This window comes from Zonotrichia leucophrys, chromosome Z (assembly GCF_028769735.1).
Source record: "Zonotrichia leucophrys gambelii isolate GWCS_2022_RI chromosome Z, RI_Zleu_2.0, whole genome shotgun sequence".
In the NCBI taxonomy this organism is placed as follows: Eukaryota; Metazoa; Chordata; class Aves; order Passeriformes; family Passerellidae; genus Zonotrichia; species Zonotrichia leucophrys.
The window spans coordinates 64,057,709-64,078,726 of NC_088200.1; the positions used below are offsets into that span (position 1 = coordinate 64,057,709).

Consider the following 21,018-nt stretch of genomic DNA (forward strand, 5'->3'; position numbering starts at 1 on the left):
CCACACATGGAGCAAGAGCTCTCTCCTTTCCATTTGTTCATGATGTGCGTGCAGCATAGCACTGCAGCATGCCTAGTTTTGACTGCAGACCTGAGCACCAACAAATGATGCAATGCCTAGCATCATCTCAGACCTTGTTTAATGGAGAGCTTGTCAGCTGCAAGCCACTACAGTCATAACTGAAAGCGACAGGGCCACAGCTCCCAGCCTCAGCATTTCTGCTCTACTTTCTCTTACACAGTGATTTATGAAGGCAGTGTGTTTCTACCCTGGAAAATGTAGAATTCACGTTCATTGTGCCTGGATGATTTCAGGCTCAGAGATTCTCACTGCCAAACGCAGCAGTTTTTTTCCTATGAAAGCTGTGAAGGACACAGATCATCATCTGATCAGTCACTGGTGCTTACCACCACTTCTTCCCTTCCCTCATAGCCTTTGCTTGGACCTCTGTGGGCTCTGAACATCTTCTAGTAGTGCTTCCTACACACTCAAAATCTCTGTCACCACAAAATTATACACAGGAACACAACAGTGAGATTAAAAAACTGCTTGTGTCACTGCATTTACAGTAAAGGGACACAGAACAAACAAACATGAGATGTATGGAATTGGGAGTGGCAGCAGCTGAAGAAATTGCCCAAACAGGTCATTGTTGGTTTGTGTCTGTGTTTTACACAGCCTTCCTGGGTAATCCAGTGGCTTCTACCTTTTTCCTCTGGAGAAGAGAAGAGAAGAGAAGAGAAGAGAAGAGAAGAGAAGAGAAGAGAAGAGAAGAGAAGAGAAGAGGAGAGAAGAGAGAGAAGAGAAGAGAAGAGAAGAGAAGAGAAGAGAAGAGAGAGAGGAGAGGAGAGGAGAGGAGAGGAGAGGAGAGGAGAGGAGAGGAGAGGAGAGGAGAGGAGAGGAGAGGAGAGGAGAGGAGAGGAGAGGAGAGGAGAGGAGAGGAGAGGAGAGGAGAGGAGAGGAGAGGAGAGGAGAGGAGAGGAGAGGAGAGGAGAGGGCTCTATTTGCTTGCACGAATTGCTCTCTTCCCTCTGGCATATTTTGAAGTTCTTTGTTACCTTTCAGAAATTACAAGCTGTCCTTAATTCTGGCTCAGTCTGTCAGGAAGGGATCTACTGAAAGCAGGCAAAATCTGGAGAGCATGAGGGCTCCTTTTGAACCTAATGAAATACTACATTGCCACATACCTTCAGGGAAACTACCACTTCATAATTGTTAGCTGGGGCTTCCTTTGGTTCCTTTGCTATTAAAGACACGTGAAGATGCAGGCTGCACCTTGCAGGAGTCATAGAAGCTCCTGAGCACCTGGTTACTAATTCCTGCAGGCACTGCTTCTATTTAAGGATCTTACTAATGACCATGGTGTAACCCTGCATAGGTACAAAATATTTGCAATTACCATTTTTTGGCAGCCAAATTCAAATCCTTCAGAGAGAAGGAAGAGTAAGTTGTTACAGTGGAACATACTATCTGGGATTTTTGGTTTTTTTTTTTACAATAGCATTGAACAAAAATCTTAGATTATATTGCTAGCAGGAGCAAAAATTTCTGAACTAGGTCTTTGACTTAAAAAAAGCCCTCCTTAGTAAGTAATAATAATCACCTGGAAAGACAGCTCCAAGTCAACTCAAATACTACATCATAATTTCCATTGTATCCCATTGTTTTCATGTTGGGATCATCCTACATGTTCCTCATCTACATTCACAATACAGTTGACAGCAGCTGGAGGAGGCAGTCTTAACCTCATTATTTTGTGAGTTCAAAGACATGTACTGAGAATGAGTATCTGATGCTCATATTTATCTGCAGATGCCTTAGCATGACATCCTTCCAGGGTCCTAAGGATCCTGGGGTGGCACTACAAGGGTCTCTCCAGCTTCCTGGGAACCATGCCTATTATTTGTCTACTCAGACACCTAAATTTATAGCTACACTTTGTATAGATCACACTTTGTATGGCACTGAGTTAATAAGCTAGGGAATACTTCCTCCTCATCCAACCAAATGAGGTTTCCCTTCTGCAAGAATCATCATGTGGAGAATATTGTTCATCAGTGAAATAATCTCTTTTTAATAGTTGTTCCTCTGTATTAGGAATAGTCCTCATATAATTTAGCTGGTTATGAACAGAGCATGAGCACATACAACAGAGAAGACTGACCACAGAGAGGTGAGAAGGAGTCTGCAGTGCAGAGCTATCATGTGCTGAAAGGGGTCAGTAACACAGAAATTGTATGATGTCTGCTTTAAGTTATTCATGCTGTTCTTTCCCTTTGTGTGAGCATAAGAAGAGGTGGAACTCTGCCAAAGCAATACTGTTTTACCACAACAGTGACGTTTGTGCTTGCATTATAGAAATACCAAAGGAAAAGGTAATGGCTCTAGCAAGAAATCAGAAACATGCAATGAAGGAAACAAACCCAGTCTTTAAACCTTTGCAGCAAAGCTATAGTAACAACTTGTGTTAAACCCAAAGCCATAAAATAATAAAAAGGCACTTACCACCATCCTGGTGGGAGAAACTCTGTGAAGGGAAAAAACAGGATGTTTGGTTAAGCCTTTAATATTTTGGGTTTAATTTGCTTTACATCTTATTTTTATGCTAGGCTTGCTTTTATGGTTCTTTGGAAATTTTAAATGAGTATCTGTGATTGCTGCTCCTTGGATTTAGGTGCCATCATAGACTGGAGGAGGGGGACAGGGTGCAACTAGATGAAGAGCTCTGCTTTTTGCAGGCTGTAATGTTTTGGAGTGGCATTTTTGGCAAATGCTACTATCTCCGGATGCCATGAGAGCAGGGAAGTTTTAAATACTCTCAGGATCCTGCTGATATCTTTAAGGGGGGCTGAAATACCCCTTAAACCTCATATGGGTTCCCTTCTGATAGGGAGATAGCCTCTGAAATTCCTCTTCAAAAAAGGCTGGGATGCAAGGGAGAACCCAAAAAACCCAACCAGAATAGACCTGATGCCACTGTGTCTTTTCTAGTCTTCTCATAATGGTTTAAGCTAGGTGCTCTGCAACTGCCCTAAAACTTTCCTTAAGTGCATTAATTATAACTACTGCTTCCAAATGGAGCTAAGAGTACACTTTGGTTTCAATCTGTGCCCAAGTGCCTTTTTTTTTTTCTTAATACCTTTTGCAAGTTGTCAAAGGATTTCTCAGTCTCCTTTAGTTTCTCCAAAATTATTTGTTCTTTGGCAGATATTTGTGATTCTTCTCTTTCTAATTTCTGTATTTCTTGTTCCAGTCTGTGGAAGACATACAGACATGCACATACACACAAAAATAAAATATAAAAATTAGTTAAAAATGAGACAGAGCTTTCTAGATATTTACTGGTATTTCAAATGTCATCAGAAACAACTTTGTCTCCTATTACTCACAACTGATTTCCTAACACATGAAGGACCCATGAATTATTTGTAAAACAAACAATTTTTTTACAGGAAAAGATTTATTTACAGGAAAAACAGTGATTATCTTATCCACTTCTGCAAGAGCATATACAGATAAACTAAAAATATACTTCAGTATTCCTTCACTTCAATTCCCATAACATCTCTGGTTTTTACTTTCATTTTAGAAATCACAGTGCAGGATATAGCTATGAATATGCAGTAGTATTTAGAGGAATAAGTGTATTCTAATGTTTCCATACTCCAGACAATGAAACTGCAAATAGTTTTTGGAAACTGGCACTCAACCAGTTGTGGTAGGAGTTTCTCTTGAACCCATATTTTGCCAGGTCTCCTTTGGGATAGCTATCTGTGCTTTCTACTGTTACTGCATGACACTGGGGTCCCAGGGACTTTGTGTCATAAAATACATATACAGTTTAGAAAATAAATGTACTCTGCTAGGCCATAAACACTCAGTACTCTCGTTTCTCCTGTCAAGACTTAGCAGCTGAGACCTCACACATTAAGATGAGTTGATTATGACTTGGAACAGGCTTTTATAGAGCTTAGATTCTCCATTACTTTAACTCAAACCTCCTTTAATTGACATGATTTATGCAGATGCAGGAATATTCCCTTTTTCCTTCCCCTCTCTTCCTTTTATGTGTGCCACTCTTTTTGTTTTCTCACTTTTGAAAAAAAAAATTTAAAAATATATATAAAATAAGCCAAGATTAATACATTTGGACAGGGATAGTTATCTAAAACTTCCTTTGTCTACCAAAAGATCTGTAGCTGCTCATAGCTTGCTGAACCTTGTTTCCTTGAATGGGACGTACCATCACCACCCATTACTTCTCTTACCCATGGCTGCTTCCTCCTGCCTTTCTGCCACCACTTTTCAAGTGAAGGATCGGGACACTGATCCACACTGAAGGACATATTTTTGCTCTTTTCCAGCCTTGGTCAGCTCAGGAGTCCACTAATGCTTGTTCAATCACAAGGCAGATAGCACAGAGAAAATGATGTAGGGAGGAGAGAAGGAGGAATTGCTTCTTTGACAGATCTGACAGGTTCAGTTTCATATGAAATTCCTGTGTTTAAATATAGATGCAGCGCTCTAACTTTAGGCACTCACTTGGGAAATTTTTTCTCACTTTTTAATTGTATGATGATGAAAGATTTGTGGCACTTACTGATAATGCTTTTCATTAGAGGTAAGGAAAGGTATTAGAGGCTTAAGTTGTTGCAGATGGAAAAAGGCAGATTTTATTCTCTTAAAGTGCGCAAATACTTAAGAGTCTCAGAGTCATGGTGATTTGCTGAACTGCCATTAAATGTAACACCCTCAATCACTAAGTTGAAAGGGCTTAATTGCAATAATTTAAAAATGAACTGTTGAAAAGTAGTGCTTCAATCTATTTCATCTTTCCTCCAAAATAATATAAAACATAAAATATCAAAAAAACGTAACTAAGTATTTTGTTCTGCTTCAATGGAACACTTTGACCCAGGATGAATATTCCCCCTCATGCTCTAATTCAGGAAGAAATTTTTCACAATATCCTCTTCTATATTGACTTTTTTATCTTGATTTTTAAAAATACCTGGTGGAGTGAAAAATTAATTTGTCACTCAGGTCAGGCACTTGCCACACTCTTGCTGAAATCAAGAACTTAGAAGTCCCCAGCTAGGTTGCCCTCTTTTCCTTCTCTATCCTTTGGAAGGATTTATAAATTCACATACATTTGTACATTGATGTTAAAGACATTTGAAATATTCTGCTGTGCTGACTAGTGAAAACAAATTGTGTGGCTGAGTAAGTCAGGGTTTACTGGTATATTTCAGTTCTTCCCCTCTGAATCACTAAGCAACATTTCCAGGATGCATATTCTGTAAACTAGTACAGTTTGCTTTCTATTTTATGTGGAAAGAAAACAAAAAATGGGAGTGTGTAGAGGACAATAAAACAATAAAATACAGGGAGAGGAAAGAACCCCTTTTTTTTTTCAAATGAAGTGGACATTAGTTAGTAGTTTATGACAAAAACTGAGTTTATGAAAACTGAGTATATGAGGTAACTCATTTGATGCATGGTTATAAGCAAGTAAACTCCTTGTAATTTGGGGTCATCGTAAGTCACTACTTTTTTGTACACCAGCTCAGATTGGAGAAGGTCATTAATTGTTTGGTCTTGCAGAGAAAGTTTGCTTTTAACACATGCACATGTGCACTTGGACACGCACAGATTAGCAACTGGTTACTTTCTGACTGCTTGCTCCTTTGCTTTTCCTCTCCTGGTTCACTTCCTCAGTTTCTGCTTCCTTTGTGCCAGCCTACCCTCACCACTAAAATGAGGTGGGCAGATGAGACACTATGTTACTCTGCTTTGACAAGACATCTAGGTGTTCTGATTTTTATTCTCAGGGTTTTTTTTATGTTTTTTTTGTTTGTTTGTTTTTTCTCTCTTCTTTACTTTCTTTTAGAAGTGATACTGACGACTTGCTGAAGAGGAAAAAGATGGAGACAGAGCTACCAGGATTTAGAAACACGGATGAAGCTGTTAGAGAACTTCTGTGTTGCTCTGAAGAATGCATAAAACTCATCCTATCAAGGCAAATTGCCTTTTCCTCAATGAAATCAGTGCAGGCAGACTGAGAGTCACCCAAGCTCTATACAGAATGAAGAAAAATTGCAGGAAAAATATAGATAATTCATGAGAACATACCTGTTACATAGCACAGGGGTCATATACCAGACATTGGTACCCACAGGAGGTTGTTTTTTACATTATTGCTAAATTTATTTGACACTAATTTGTGCTCTCTAGGCCTAAGGGTTGAGCCACCCCTGCTGTGGTAACATAAATACTCAGGGTCAGAGTTTCTATCTGAACTGTTGTATATATTCTTTAGTATATACTGCACATATTCTTAGTATATGTTGTATATATTCTTTAGTAACCACTTGGGTACCACAGAGCTCCATGAAAAATTTGAATATAGAGTCCTCACCACTTATTTGGGCTGTCTTTTGACATGTGGTCCAGCAATGCAAAAATTTAAATCATACAAACTGAAGGTTGTTTTGCATGGTTTACTTTTTTAGTGAGTTTCATATAATCAGAATTGCTCAATGGTAAGGAGAAGTGCCTGATTTTTTGATAGTAACACACAAAAGAGTCATGTGAATTTGGTCTGAAAAATAAATGCACTACTATCACATCTGTTTTGAGCAACATGTTGTATAATGGAGTAATAAATTAATTCAGAGTGCACATGTGCACATACATATCTACACAAAGACCTTACATTCTTCCTGTGTAAACCCGTTAAATATCAAAGAATGTCCTTTTCTTCTAGCCCAGTTTAAAAAGGATATGCCTTAACTGTCATTTGACACCTGGCAAGGAAATTCTGTAATTCCCTTGCTCCTTAGCAGACTTAGCAGATTTTGGGCTGGCCTTTGAAAGATGGCCAGTTACATAAACAACTGCAATATCTGAAGTGTTTTAGGGAAGAAAATTAAGAAAGAAAATACAGATTCAGATAAGGCAGAAGATAAGACAGACTGTTAGTATTTCTGCATCATTGGCCCAGGCAGCTAGCTGATGACTGAGATTTGCCAAACTGTTTCTATAAGAAGAAAATTGGGTCAGAGGGTCTGGGGTTGCTGTGGCATGGGCAAGTCATGTTTTGTTTCAGTCATTTTATTGGAGTCCTATTTTCCCAAATATCACAGAAGCAAATGGGAAATTTTGTCACTCAGAAAGCCAAATTCGCCTTGCTGCTTGTCTGTCCTGCAGCTTTCTCTAATGGATGGCTGCCATAAGCATCCAAGAGTGTAAGGGGATTTTCAGGGAGGGCTGTTTGTGTAAGCTAGGAAGCCAAGTGACCTTCCTTCCCATGTTAACAGTGCTGCCCTGCTTTGGAGAAGAAGGAACCACAAACACTGAAAGGATGCTGTCTCTTGCACAGTGCATTTTGCTGTCATGTGGGTGACCCAGTTCCTCAGCTAGTAAGACTACAGGCTTCTAGGATAATAAAGGCTGTAAACGACTTTGGGAGGTCTCTAGCCCAACCTCCTATTCAAGCAGAGCCAGCTGTGATCCGGCCACCATGATCATTGGCTTCTTCCAGTTGAGTCTTGAAACTCCTGAACAGTGGGGGGAAAAATATATTATAAGGCTATTTCAGGCCTTCTCTTTTAGACTTTGTTGCTACCAAGACCTACAAAATCCAGACCAGAACATTACAGTACTGCAAGGGAAGGAGATGTACCAGATTGATAAAGGAAGCCTGGTCTGTGTGTTTGGTGGCATTGTGACCTAACTGGGCACTACACGAGTGTGGACAAGGCAGCCAGGGCAGCTTTGGAGGCCACCAGAGGCAGAAACAGCATATGAGTTCTCCTGAAGAGATGCAGGGATACAGACCACATGAGCTGTTAGGTAGGACAGAATTAGGACAGAATACTGTATTTTAAGTGACAGTAAGGGAAGTTAAGCAGGAAGATCTAAGATGTGAAGAGGCAGAAAGCAAGGTTTGGACCTATGGTATGTGTACATGTGCATTTACATTTTAGCAATCAGTAACCAGCAAATATTGTGCTTGGATACAGGACTCTGCTTTGTGCTCTGAAGGCGCTGAATGCACTTTCTCAGCTGAAGGATTTCCTCTGTTTCTTCTGTTTCCCACACTGAGATGTTGAAACCCACAAACCTGGCCTATCATTTTCCTCTTTGCTTAAAAGCAGAGGCTGTTCTGTCCAAGACGCCTCTCCTCGACCCTGAGCATGGTTCTGTGGGGCATTCACAGAATGAATGCAGATGCTGATGCAGAGTCACACTGATTTGAACACACAAATCCTAAGTCAGCAGAACCATGCCTGAAGAAAACATATTTCTCTATCCAGCTAATTAACTCTGGCAAATACAGACTTCTAGGGATATCTACATTCGGCTTAACAGTGTTTTGTTTTTCAGGGTAGGAGAGTAACAGCATTATAAACAGGGAGAACAGCTGCAGGTTTATGGACCAGATTCTTTAGGCTGTTCTAACTATGCATTTGGAGTTGTACCTGAGAAATGCTTATGCAATTTCTGCAGTGAAAGCAGAAATGTAATAAAAATTATGTCTGCAGCATACACACTGGCATGTTAGTGTAAAAAAGAACATTCATCAGGACTAACAAGGAAAGTATACAAGTATTCAGAACTTGAAAGAAAAACAGGAAAGACCTAATCACAGTAAACACTTGAAGGGAAAAGGTGACGGATGCATATGTGGAGTGGGGGATGGTTCAACTTTAACTGATTATTTTGCTATTGCTTGACTGATACCATAAATCAAATTGATATAAAAGCCACAAATAAGACAGTAATTAGTATCAGGTCTCTCACTGCTGAACATCATGAGGTGTTACAGACAGTATTAAAATGGCATATTCACAAGCAGAACACTGCAACAAACCCCTGATATTCACTAAATAGAGAATTAAACACCAAGTTTAGGGATAATTGTCCTTGCCTGAATGGATGAAACTGATCTCTACATTCTCTCTGTACCTTTGGATTTTGCCTTCAGGTATCTTTTGATCACACAGCAAAACAAGAAACTGAAACTTCACACGTAAGGTTCATCATCCTGGACGTACAGTGCCTTCTGCAAAAGTTCACTGGCAAAAATGTTCCACTCCATGGGCCTCTCATTCCCATTTCTTTTAGGGGCAGCTGGGCACCTGTTAGCTTACCCAGGTTCAGAACAAGCTTGGAAAATGAACTTGCAAGGGCAAAGGGTGCCCCTGAAAGATATGTAAGTCTTTTAATCCAACATAACTGGATCCTAGTCCAGCACTTCAGCCCTTGACAAACTTCCTATTACCTGGATCAACTGTCAAGAACCAGCAACCTGTCTGTAAGCCAGCATGCCTATGAAACTGGAACCGAAATCTACATGCCTCAGCTGTGAACAGTACCCTTTGTCTGCCGCAGGGGAGGGGGAAAATCACTGAATAATCTTCAGTTTATTTTCCACGTTGGCTTAGTTTTTCTTAGCAAACAGCAGCAGTTGTTGCTGAAGCCAATAGGAGCATTTGTGGATGTCACTCTGCATCAACACTCAGCCAGTGCTGATGGCAAAAAACTGCTTGATTTCAGATCTGTTGCAGGCTGAAATGGGATTTCAGAGTTGAGTAATTCAATGCCTCTTAGTTTAGTCTTTTTGCAGTGCTCATCCTTTTTTGAACAACTCACTTTCAAAGAGGAAAGCTGGCAGGGCATATCTTACAATTTTGAACAGGCTGTTGTTTACAGAGTGCAGCTGAAATTCAAGAACCGCAAACTTAATTAACATCTTTGAAAAGGCAAAACCTCCATGACATGAAAAACTGGGAATCTCTCATTGCCAACTAGGGTTTGGATATGAGATTCAGGCATGATGCTGAATGAGTTGCCCTGGTAGTCCCGATCAATTTTGCTGAACACAGGAGAAGAGAAACAATGGAAAAAGCCCTCCACCTGGAAAAAGCTGCATCCCAGTACCACCTGAGGAACTTGAGAAGTAAAACTCCACAATTCACTTTGCTGTTTGAAGTAAATGTGTATACACACATACACTGAGAGAGCAGTATAATGATATTCTGCATTTGCCTAGTGTAGGATGAAGTTAATCCATGCTAGACAAACGAAGGCAACCAAGTCAAGCATTGGCCACAGGACTTACAGGACTTCTTGAGCTAAGCACAATGAAGTGGAAAACACAACAACCATTACTTTGATTTAACTCCTACAATGTTGCCTGCTCTGGATGTAGAAGACTCAATGTAATGCAAGTTTTTTGACCTGGAATTGAAGAAGTTATACAGTTGAGCCCCTTTCCTTGCCAAATCAACAATGCTTGCCTATTAACTTTGCCAATCAGGTTTGCCTGATACAGCATTAAATCTCTCAAATATGGGAACCCTCAGCACTCTGGTGTGGCTCTTCCTCTAACTTGCTCTTCTTAAAATGCTATCTCAACCTGGTATGATTTCCTCATATCACTGTAGCACATAACTTTTTGCCCTCATGGCACTTACACCCTACACTTGTTTTTGGACTTTTACCAGTGTAAATCTTTCTAAGCTCAGTTCTTCCAGTACTCTGGAAGAGAAATGTTACCAGCCTGCGTGAGACTGCAACCTTAAAAACTTCCCACTGACTCAGGAGATGGCAGATCACTGACTGGAAATCAGTGAATCACTATGCCTTGGATGCTTGCCCTTAGAGCAGAGGAGTACATGGCTTGACCCTCCTTTGGGAACAGAGGGGGAAAAAAGTTTAAAAAAAGACCTGTTCTGAACCCAGTTCAGTGGCTGGTGATCAAAGAGGTGAAAGAGCAGAGTCTACTTATTTTCTCTGTGTGCTTATAACAGTGTTTGGACCAGGACGCTCCTGTTTGTGCTCCTGACCAGGCTCCAGATAGAATCTGGCAGATCTGACCAAGTCCCTGATCAGTCGAGTAAACACCCTGATACCTTAACCTGCCCTGGTAGCATCTGGCTCCTGAGTCATCCAGCCTCTGGACCACTTGTATTTGAAAGAAATGGCACAAATGTTCTGGTTTGTTGGCCCAGCCGGGTAAGAGAAAAATTATTATTTAGGCTCTTCCTGGTGAAGCTGGGTTTTCTCTCTTCTCTTTACCATTACTCTCATTTTCTTCTTTCTTCCCAGATCCAGGCCTCCTGGCTCTGGAGCTTCACAGGCCAGTGTCCAAAATATTAAGGCAAACAAAGTAAGAGCCACAACTGATAAAAAATGCTTGGCCTGCACAGAACCAGACATGCAGATCTTTGTGTCTAGACAGACAGGTTGTCACATCAGAAAACAGACAGACTTACATTGCAAGTACAGAGATGCATCATCTGTAGTTAATTGTGTGGTACTCACTGGGATGTCAGGAGAAAGGCAAGGAAGATAAAATAGCCATTTGAGGGAGAATGCTATACTTTGCAATTGCAAGGTGAAGGTACAGCGACTCAGGAAAGACAAGGAATCCTGCAGGAACCTGCTTGCTTTCCCATGGCTTTAAGTAAAATTGGCAGGACGAGCACCAGGACAGATGTCCTGGGATGTCTGAGAACACACAAGAGTGCAAGGGACTACCATTCCAGCGTGGCTTTTGGTCATTAAATTTTCTTGTGTTGCAAGATGTGGTCCAGGCGAAGAAGGGTTGCAAGCACAAATTTCCCCAGCACAGAGTCCCTGTACACAGCAGAATACACCCAGAAACTTAAAAAGCAACACAGGTATGGCCAGCCCTGTTGATGGCTTGCAGCAGCTATGCACATGAAATTCATTTAGGTTCAGCAACAGATGCCAGCAGTTCAGCTGTACAGTGGTTTATTTATGTCTTGGGAGAGATCCAAGAAATAGAGGGAGAGCAATTGGGGGATGACAGCTGAGTGCTCATTCTTCCATTGTGCATCAGTGCTAGCTGCTACAGTTACCCAAGGTTAGTGCAGATGTCCAACCAAAATTAATGCATGACCTTATGCAGTACCCACACTGCAAGCTGCAAGGAAGGAGGATGTTTTTCTGCAAATTCTGTACATACTGATATACTGGAGATGCACATAGAGTTACCTAGAAGCATTTACAGGCAGGAGGCCTGGAAAATCTCCATCAGCTTCTTAAGTGAAGGGAAATCAGAGGCAGCATGTTTTCTATTGCAGGGAATGAGGACTATGCTCCTAGCAGAATTCCCATTTTGAGCTATTTGGGAATCCCTCCCTGCCTCCACCATGTTTAACATTTAGCAGTATTAGAAGCACATGCAAGTGAGTGTTTTATATGGCAATGGAAAGATGTTGCAGTTACTAACAAAAAAGCAGGGTTGGCAACAGCAATCATGGGCCATGGCTATCTATTTGTATACTTGCTGTAGTTTTCAGCAAATAATTTTGCCTCCATTCCACCATCTTGAGCCAATACATTTTGCCAATACAATAGAGCCCAATTGTACTTCAGTCCATGCTTATCCCTAGTAGATGCCTTAGCTGGTATTATTAATTATATTCACTGTGAGATTTCCATTATTTTGGTTTGACTTGACTCGTATTTGCTGCTAAGAACTGCATGGATTGTGTAACAGATTTCTGGTGCAAACAAGGGATTATCAGTTTGCTTCCTGTTGTGGTGGTTTAAAAGGGCTGTTTCAAGGAAAATGGTGCTTACAAGCTTACTTGTTGGTGCAAAACGCATTGCCCAGCATCCAGCATTCTGACCTGAGGTATACCATGTGATTGACTGAATTTAGTCTGAGAACAGTATTAAAAATGAAAATGAACCCCAGAAAATTAATGGAAATCCAATCAAGGTTTTATAATGGTGGGATTATTCTGCTCTCCTGTGGCTATTAAAGCACAACTACCATAAAAAGCTGCAACTGACAGGGATCCCATCTGCCTCCCTTTGACATTTTTGGACGTACTTTTCCTTGCCTTTGTGCTGTGCTTTAGTCATGACTGCCTCAACCTGTAAATGCCCTCAGCAGTCCTTGACAAAGGAACTAGATGGAATGTGCAGCTGACAGTCAGTATGCGTCAGGCACTGAACTTTATTAGGTCTCTTTAAAAATTCCCCGTATTACATGACCCTCAAAAATACACAGATCCATTCCCCTGCACTGCTTGCCAATAGGGACAGAAAAAGGAAGGGGAACACCCAGTAGGAGCTGTAACTTGTTTTGTTTGTTTCTTGATACAAACAATTTCTTGGATCTGGGCTTTGCAAATCTGTCCTCTGCTGTCATCCTCTTACAGGAACTCACAGTTCATTTTTCCAGGGTGAAGGCTGATGTGAGGCAAGGAACATGCCCCATGGGAATGGATGGACTTTACACTGGGAGCAGTGAGAGATGCACCAAGCTGCTGCCACCCAGAGCATGATGACTGCAGCACCCTGATCCTGCTTCCTCCATCTGATCTACCTCAGGGCTTTTCTGTTGTGCTTGTTTATTAATTAGAGCTGGGCAGCAAACATCCCCATGTCCCAGAAAGCCACTGGAACAAACACAGCTTCACTGTGGAGAGGCTTTGCCCTGGTGGGGTAGCTCCAAGGTTATCCAAAGTGCTCCTGCTGAGGCAAATCAAGCCAATCAGGAAGCCCCCAGAAACTTGGGCTGTGTTTGGTTTGTTGTTTCCACCCTTAGACATTTCCTGCTATTGTTCTTGTCATTTTCTTTGAGTGTTCACTGGGCTGGTGGGTGGTGCTGCTGCTACAGGCAGGGGAGGCCTCCGGTCCTCTTGGGCACACGGAGAGCTCTGTGCCATTCCGTTCACAGACTCCCAGCACTAATTTCTGGCATACAAGGTCAGGGAAGGCGGACCTGTGGCAGTAACTCCATCTCAATGTGCAAAGCACAGTTCCTTTTCCCATTGGCTGTTCTCAGCTGGGCAAGAATGAAATCATACCATAAAATGATGAATGAATTCCAGGTCAAGACACCGCTTACCACCCCTGGTGAAGGAGAAGGTGGATGAATAGGTGAAAGCAGCAAGTCCACAGCATCCTGGGATCTATACAGAGAGCGGTGGAAATACTGGCTATACACCGAACGTGAATGGCTCTAGTTTTATCTCTGTCATGCAGAGCCTGGCTTTCACTTTCCAAGGATGCAGGATTTCATCTGCAATAATCTAACACCACCACAGCATTAGAGGACCAGAAGAGGTATAACTATCCAGGCCTTCACATACAATGCCTGCATCTCATTTTTTAACTCTCTGAAGCTCATGATTATTTTTTTATTTCAGATGCCTCTCACAAGTATCTACCTGCAGCATGAAGGACAAAAGATGTGGATGCTGGACTCCTTTGGGTGCTGTTTCAATCTTAACTGGAAATCACAGCTTACCAGTTCCTATAATATCCCAACTAGTCAGGTAATCATGAGCACATCTTTGGATTTCATGTACAATCTAAGACAACTTTCTGTGCTGTGGACACATTGTAAGACTGAGTTTGTTCTTGGACAGCATCTATAGATCTGCAGAGAGATCTGTGGAAGTGTGATGTTATTGCTGAACTGTAGTGGTGAATAGAGCCAGCTACAGAGCTGTGCGAATGAAGAAATGAGTGGGAATAATTGCTTTGATCTTACATGAGGCTTCCTTTTCCAGCCCTGTGCTCCACATTACGTAACATCAGCCAGACCTGAGTCATTGCTATCTGAACCATCACAGTACTGGAGCTCAAGTGAAAATAAAAAGGAGATCATGTTCAATAATATGACAATGCTTTTCTAGTCCCCCTTGCTGGCTCATGAAAACTTGGAATGAAGTACAGTTTTAACAGTGGAATGTTGAAAAGTTTGCCCTGACTTTGTGCTGCATGTTTGTGGTAGGAGTCAGCTGATGACTTCCTGCCTGCGTGGGTCTCAGAGGGGTGAAATTCTTGACCCCAGACTTCCCAAGAACTGCAGAGCTTCAGAATCAGGATAACGCAGACATCTGGGCTGATTTGGTTCAGTGGCACAAAAAGCAGTCAGTAGAGTATCTGTAGAATGGGATGGGTTTTAAAAGGGTTATAAATCTTTCTTTCTAAGAGAACTTCTAAAACTGTGCCAGGGTCCATGTTTTGATGGCTGACCTCAAGCTGATCATAGCAGGGAGATGGCACAGGACTGCCTTTCTAAGGGTAAATATCACAGAAGAGAACCTCAAAGCACCTAACAGTGTGGTAACCCCCTGCTTCCTAATAAATTACTTTGCAGTTGGTTCATTATCCTTTCTGCAGCAAGCTGAAGAAAGCCAAGTATAGCCTGATGGGCTTCTGGCTGTGATCCCAGGGCTAGCTAGTCATGAGAAGCTAGCACACTTCCTGTGGCTTCAGTGAATCCCAGGACTATGATGAACCTCCCTCACACAGGTCTCCTTGATTGTGCAAACCATCTCTGTGCTTGAAATGATGGTATTGAGGGATGGGCTAGCAAGGGGAGATAGCCCATGTTACATATCTGGAAATTCCTGCTACGTAACTTGAGAAAAGAGGCTAAAATTTTGCAGGGATTTCCTAAAGTCTAAGTGGTTAATTTGGTCTGGGTTTGAGTCTCTCAGTCTTCCTCATGCTCCAGGGATCCTGGACGGGAGAAAACCTCTGCGGAGTTTTGGTAAAACCATGAACATTCTTGGTCTTACATGTACAATTGACCCCCTTTTCTTTTTTCTGTGCCTACTATGCTTTTTATGTTGGTATTTGAACAAGGCACTCAAGTAAAGTAAGTTCTTGTAAGAATGGGTAATAATAAATATGAGACCATTGCAAAAATCTGCTTTACAGCACTGACAGATCATTTTAATTTGCTTTGTCTAAAACATGAGATCAAGGACAAAGATTTCACAGATGTCCATAGTATTGGGAAGGCTGGGGCCCATTTCCCAGTTTACTTCATATAGGCAAGTGTGCACACACTCAGGACATGGGAAGTTAAGAAATTACTGACCAGTTGCAGGTTGCAGGAGATACCTGTAGGTGCCATCCAAGTTGTACACAACCAGCTTAGAAGTGGAAAAGCTCTTAAAAGCTTGTCTCCTGTGATATCCATGCCAATTGGTGTATAGTTATGAACACTTCTCCAGATTTATTGTTTGAACATTCATTATCTATGAACATTTATAGTTGAAGCAATCAGGTAGTAGATGAAAGAGCAGTACTCAAAGCCTTGAGTTTAAACAAGAGGTATCAAACTGTGGGAGTGTATGTAGTTCCAGTGCTTTGAATAGATGAACACTCAGATGTAAGCCAATGTTGAAGTGTATCTCTAACTCAAAACTTAAAGAGTAATCACATTAATGTGACAGCTCAAAATTAGGAAAATTGTTCTGGTGCTTTGGAAGAGACAGACTGAAAATAAAATCAAACTAAAAAGGCCTTATTTGAAATATGGCATAAAAACTGAGAACAACAACAATATCCTGGAATGCTATTGACTGTGTTATGTCTACCACCAGACAAGGGCAGTTGGAAGTGCAGGCTGTCAAGATGACGGGCCAAAGGGCTGGCTGGTTAGTCACTAAGTGCCAGATGGACACCACCAACTGTCTAAATTATTTCTCCCTCATTTGTAATTGGCCTCACTTGTGGCTGAGCTCCCTGTCTCTGCTGCAGTTCTCAGGTCTGCTGTTGGCAGCTGCCTTGGTATACAATCTGCAGGCAGCGAGAAAGCTCCTGTCAGCACGACAGTCCCTGAAGGAGCTGTGGGTTTTCTGGTCATGCCCTCCTCTAACAAATAATGCCTCATTTGTGGTGTGGAACATCCACGTCACCATTTCATTCCACCCTCCTTAATTTTTTTTCTGCCTGCTTCTCATTTTCATGCCAGCTATTGCAATCAGTTACGAAGAGACATTTTCTGATATTGGTACAGGACTGCTGATATTTTCCACCTTATGCTATTTTAAGACTGGCAAGTAGGACCATGTAAAGATGCTGCTTTGGGCACACTGTGTCTTTAAGCATCTCTGGCTTCTCCCGTGTGATCCAAATCCACGCTGAATGGTCTTGTGGCCTTCTGGCCACAGAACTGTTCTGGTCTGTGCTCATCATCCCACTGTGTGCCTCCTGTTATGTGTTTGGGACTTAGCATCAGGACCAAGAAATCCTCTTAACAGAAAGTCCTCCTTGCATTTACACGCTTCTGTCTTCTTCATTGATATGTCTTTGGGAAGTACCAAAGTCTCAAGGCCAAGAAGTCCTTAAAAAACTGCTGGGAAACAAGTGAATGATGTTATGCTGAGTGCAAAAAGTTCTGCACAGATTGCTTTGTAAAAGACACAAACCCCAGTTTAGAAGGTGAAACTGAAGCTGCCTGATTCAGGCTACTTTTGGATGGCTTGACATTTGAACCTAAAAGCGACAGGACAATACACTGGCCCTCATATAGATGGTTGTTCCAAAGAGCTCAGAGGTGTTGCAAAGGATGGTTCCTGCCTGGCCCTGAAGCACAAGCACAACTCTCATTATCATTCTGTCTATGATTGTCTCAGATGGGTGTCATTGAGACAGAAAGTAGAAATTTTTTTCAAAGGTACTAGGCAGACTGCCTTGCCACTGTTTTCTAGGTACTACAGTCTGCTGGGAAAGAAAGCAGAGGGGTCTTACTGCTTTTGAACAGGTCAATACAATTGAAAATGTCAAAATGCCCAACATTAAGTAGAAAAAAGATGCAGAAAAGGATGAGAATGGTTTTTGCCAACAGCACACCAGCAAAAGGTGGGAAGACCTGAAGAGCTATGTTCAGTTTATGATGTCTGTGCACATGATGTAGGTAATCGTGGGTAGGTAATTTTCACCCACAAATAAGTCTAGCTGTCGGATCTTGTCCAGCTAACCTCTCAGCCAAGAACCAGCAGATTGATATAGTCACTAAATATCCAATGAAAGTGGCTGAAGCTGTGCTTTACCCCACATTTGCAGAGGGCTGCTGGGGGGCCACAGTCCATCATCATGGCTCATCTAGGTGATGCAATCTGCTGATCTGACTGTGAGTTTGAGCCCTTCTTTTCTTTCTGTTTCCAACTCCCACCACTGAAATCAGTACTGTAGTAAATACCAGCTCAATAGCAGTGCTCTCAAAAGCTGTGGCCAGGGAGACCAAGAGAATACTGCAGACAAATGCAACTTTTTCTTTTCTCATTTCCCCTTACCCCTCGCTCATGCTCTTCCCACAACAAGATTTTGTGGAGTCACACATCACCGTGTAGGAAATGCTTTTTTAGCAGAGTTTTTTTCTCTAATATGTGTAATACAACAAACCTTCAGACAGACATGTTAAATATACATCCATGGATGCAGGGAGCATGGCAGAAAGGCAACAAATGTTAAAATTGAAGCTTGTGCTCCTGCATCACCTTGTACTGTTATGGTATATTTTTATTATGAAGGTCACATACTAGCTTTCTTTTCTGCTTCCCATTCCTGCTGCATGCTGTGTGGCTTGCTTTGATAATTGGAAATTGCTCCACAAACCGCCTGCCATGGCCCAGAAGACAGAAAAAGGTCTACCATAGCAGCAAAGAATCAAAAAGAGGGATCTAGGTCCAGATAATAAAAGAAAAAGAAGGGAATATAATAATTAAAATGTCCCTACCATTACATGCATAACCAGAATTCACAAGAGGGGAGTGCTGGAGGAAGAGGTTCTCTGCAGTGAATGAGGCCATCTAGCGAGCTCAGGCATTGTAACAGCTCAGCTTTTTCCAAGGCATTTTGAACTGCTTGTCCCCAGCAGAACCCTTCACATGCCAGCTGTCAGCCAGGCATGCACATGGATACTTCAACAATACTCTTCACTGCAAGGTGAAAGGGGAAAAAACTCTGCAGGAGAGGAGAGAGCGACAACAGAAAGGATGCAGTCAGGGAGCTTGGCTTGTGGGTTTTTATGGGAAGTTAGAAATCCAGTGGCAGTGAAAGGGCAACATGGTGTGCACGTTTTCACTGAATCCTGTCCTCAGCTGCACAGTTGGGGATGACAAGGGGAACTACTCAGCTGCGGAGGGCACCGCAGCAACTGGGGTGCTGAGAAACCTTGCCAGGAGGCGTGAGATATAGGGTGCTCACTATTATGGGGTGTCTTCCCTGACAAAAAGCTACTGAGAGTCAAGGAAATGGGAAAGTGATGTGCTCAAATAATTTTAAGTTCTCGGAGAACCGATACTTGTATTTGATATGATACTAGACTGGCAGTCCTGGAAGGGAAGCTGCTGCAGTGCAAAGTGTCACACCTACCAAGTCCTGCCCTGGTGCTTTGCCTCCAAGCAGACCAGACTGGTTGCTTGGGGATGAACACATAACAACTGCACTGCCCATCCACTCCTCTGCATCCCACATGAGGCTGCCAGGTTATGAGAGCAACAATAAATAACTGGGATTTTTGATAGCTTTTTGTGGCTGCTCAGAGAGCCCTTGAACATACCGGAACCCACATCTGACTCCAAAACCAACAACCATAGTCACACTGCCCAGGTACAAACTACGATTGCTCAACTCAGGGTGTAATGCTGGAGAGTGTGAGCACAGGATGGTATTTCAACATTTCAGGTGCCAGCATTGTGATTCCTGCTTCTGCAGCAACGTTTTTGACTTTCAGCATAGGCACAAGTGTTTATAGCAAGTTTGTCCTGTTGCATTAGAAGTAACTTAGAAAAATGGAAGGAAAAGACTGGAAGATCCTCACCTAGTAAACATTAGTTTAATCTCATGAAATGTTGGGAGCTGGGTGAACACATGGTCCACCAGTTTTTCTGTCTTTAGCTGACTGAATACATTCACTTTCTTATCTTTGAAAAGTTGTTTGACCTGCTTGGACCTTCCTCAGTGGAGAACTCTACATGTACACCAGTTTGTCTCTGAAAGAGCTACACATCTGGAGCTTGGTAATTGTAATAATGACAAACTGTTCCACATTGTCCTGTCACTGAAGCCTTGATCTCTAAATTTTAGGACACCAAATTAGTTTCAAGTACGAAATTATTAGTGCCCGTGCAAATAAGCATGCACAGCTGGAAACCTTTGGTATTTCAATAAATTTGTATGTGTCTACACAGGCTACAGACAGGAGAAATAAAATATAATTAGCTTTGTAGCAGTGCCATCCAGTAAATACAGTAGCAGCATTGCTACTAACAGACCCCAAGCTTTGTGACAGCTTTGTAAGCTTTAAGGCTTGTCATGGTCCCTCTGCACTTGCCCCCTTTGTCTTCTGCACACGTCTGCATAACTGTGTGGTGTAGCTGTGATCTACAGACAGCAGTGCCAAGCAGTTTGTTCTGTGGAAGGAATTGCATATGAAGCCACTGATGTCATTCCACTCAGAGGAGCATGGGCTTGGTGCCACAACTGAAGCCTGGAAAGAGAGATGCAGTGAACTGTGAGCAGGAGGATAGGGTAGGATGATGACACAGGCAATGAGCACGTTCACAATGGTCAGATAAAGACCTAGAGCTGGATAAAACAGCTCTAGGAGCAGCAAGGAGGAAGAGCAAAGAACGAGTCTCAAAAGAAGCACGGCCTGCAGGTGAAGGCAGGTGACTGCTCCTCTGCACCTGAGCTGCATCCAGCTCTGTGGGCTGCAGCTTCAGAAGGATGGGTACCTGCTGGAGCCAGCCCAGTGCAGGGCCACGGAAATCATCAGTGGTATGGAACATCACTCCTATGAGGAAGAGCTGAGAGAGCTATGGTTGCTCAGCCTGGAAAAGAAAAGGCTCTTGGTGGACCCTCCCTTCTAGTTCCTAAGGGAGGTTTGTAAGAAAGATGGGGACAGACTTTTTTTCAAAGTTGGGCTCATATCCATAGGACAGGGTCAAACTAGAAGAGGGTACTTTTAATATAGATATAAGGAACAATTTTTTTTATGGTGTGGATAGAGAGAAACTGGAACAGACTTCCAAGAGAACTTGTGGATGCCTCATCATTCTAAGTGTTCAAAGCCAGGCTGGATGGAGCTCTGAGCAATCTGACCTAAGGTGAAGATGTCAGTGCTTATTGCAGGGGGGTTTGGAGTGGATGACTTTCAAAGGTCCCTTTCAACACAAATTATTCTGTGCTTTCATGATTCTATCTAACATATGCAATACA

The 21,018-nt window shown here is 42.2% G+C and overlaps 1 protein-coding gene across 6 annotated transcripts in view; it reads right to left on the minus strand.

The window, feature by feature from the left end:
• PALM2AKAP2 (PALM2 and AKAP2 fusion) overlaps nt 1-21,018 on the minus strand; it is a 264,299-nt gene that overhangs the window by 152,231 nt on the left and 91,050 nt on the right. For all 6 annotated transcript variants that reach the window (XM_064736652.1, XM_064736659.1, XM_064736653.1 and 3 more), the window contains 2 exons: nt 3,140-3,254; nt 2,506-2,527 (listed from right to left, as the gene is read on the minus strand). In XM_064736652.1, the coding sequence (XP_064592722.1) occupies nt 2,506-2,527; nt 3,140-3,254 (137 nt within the window). The remainder of the gene's footprint in view (nt 1-2,505; nt 2,528-3,139; nt 3,255-21,018) is intronic.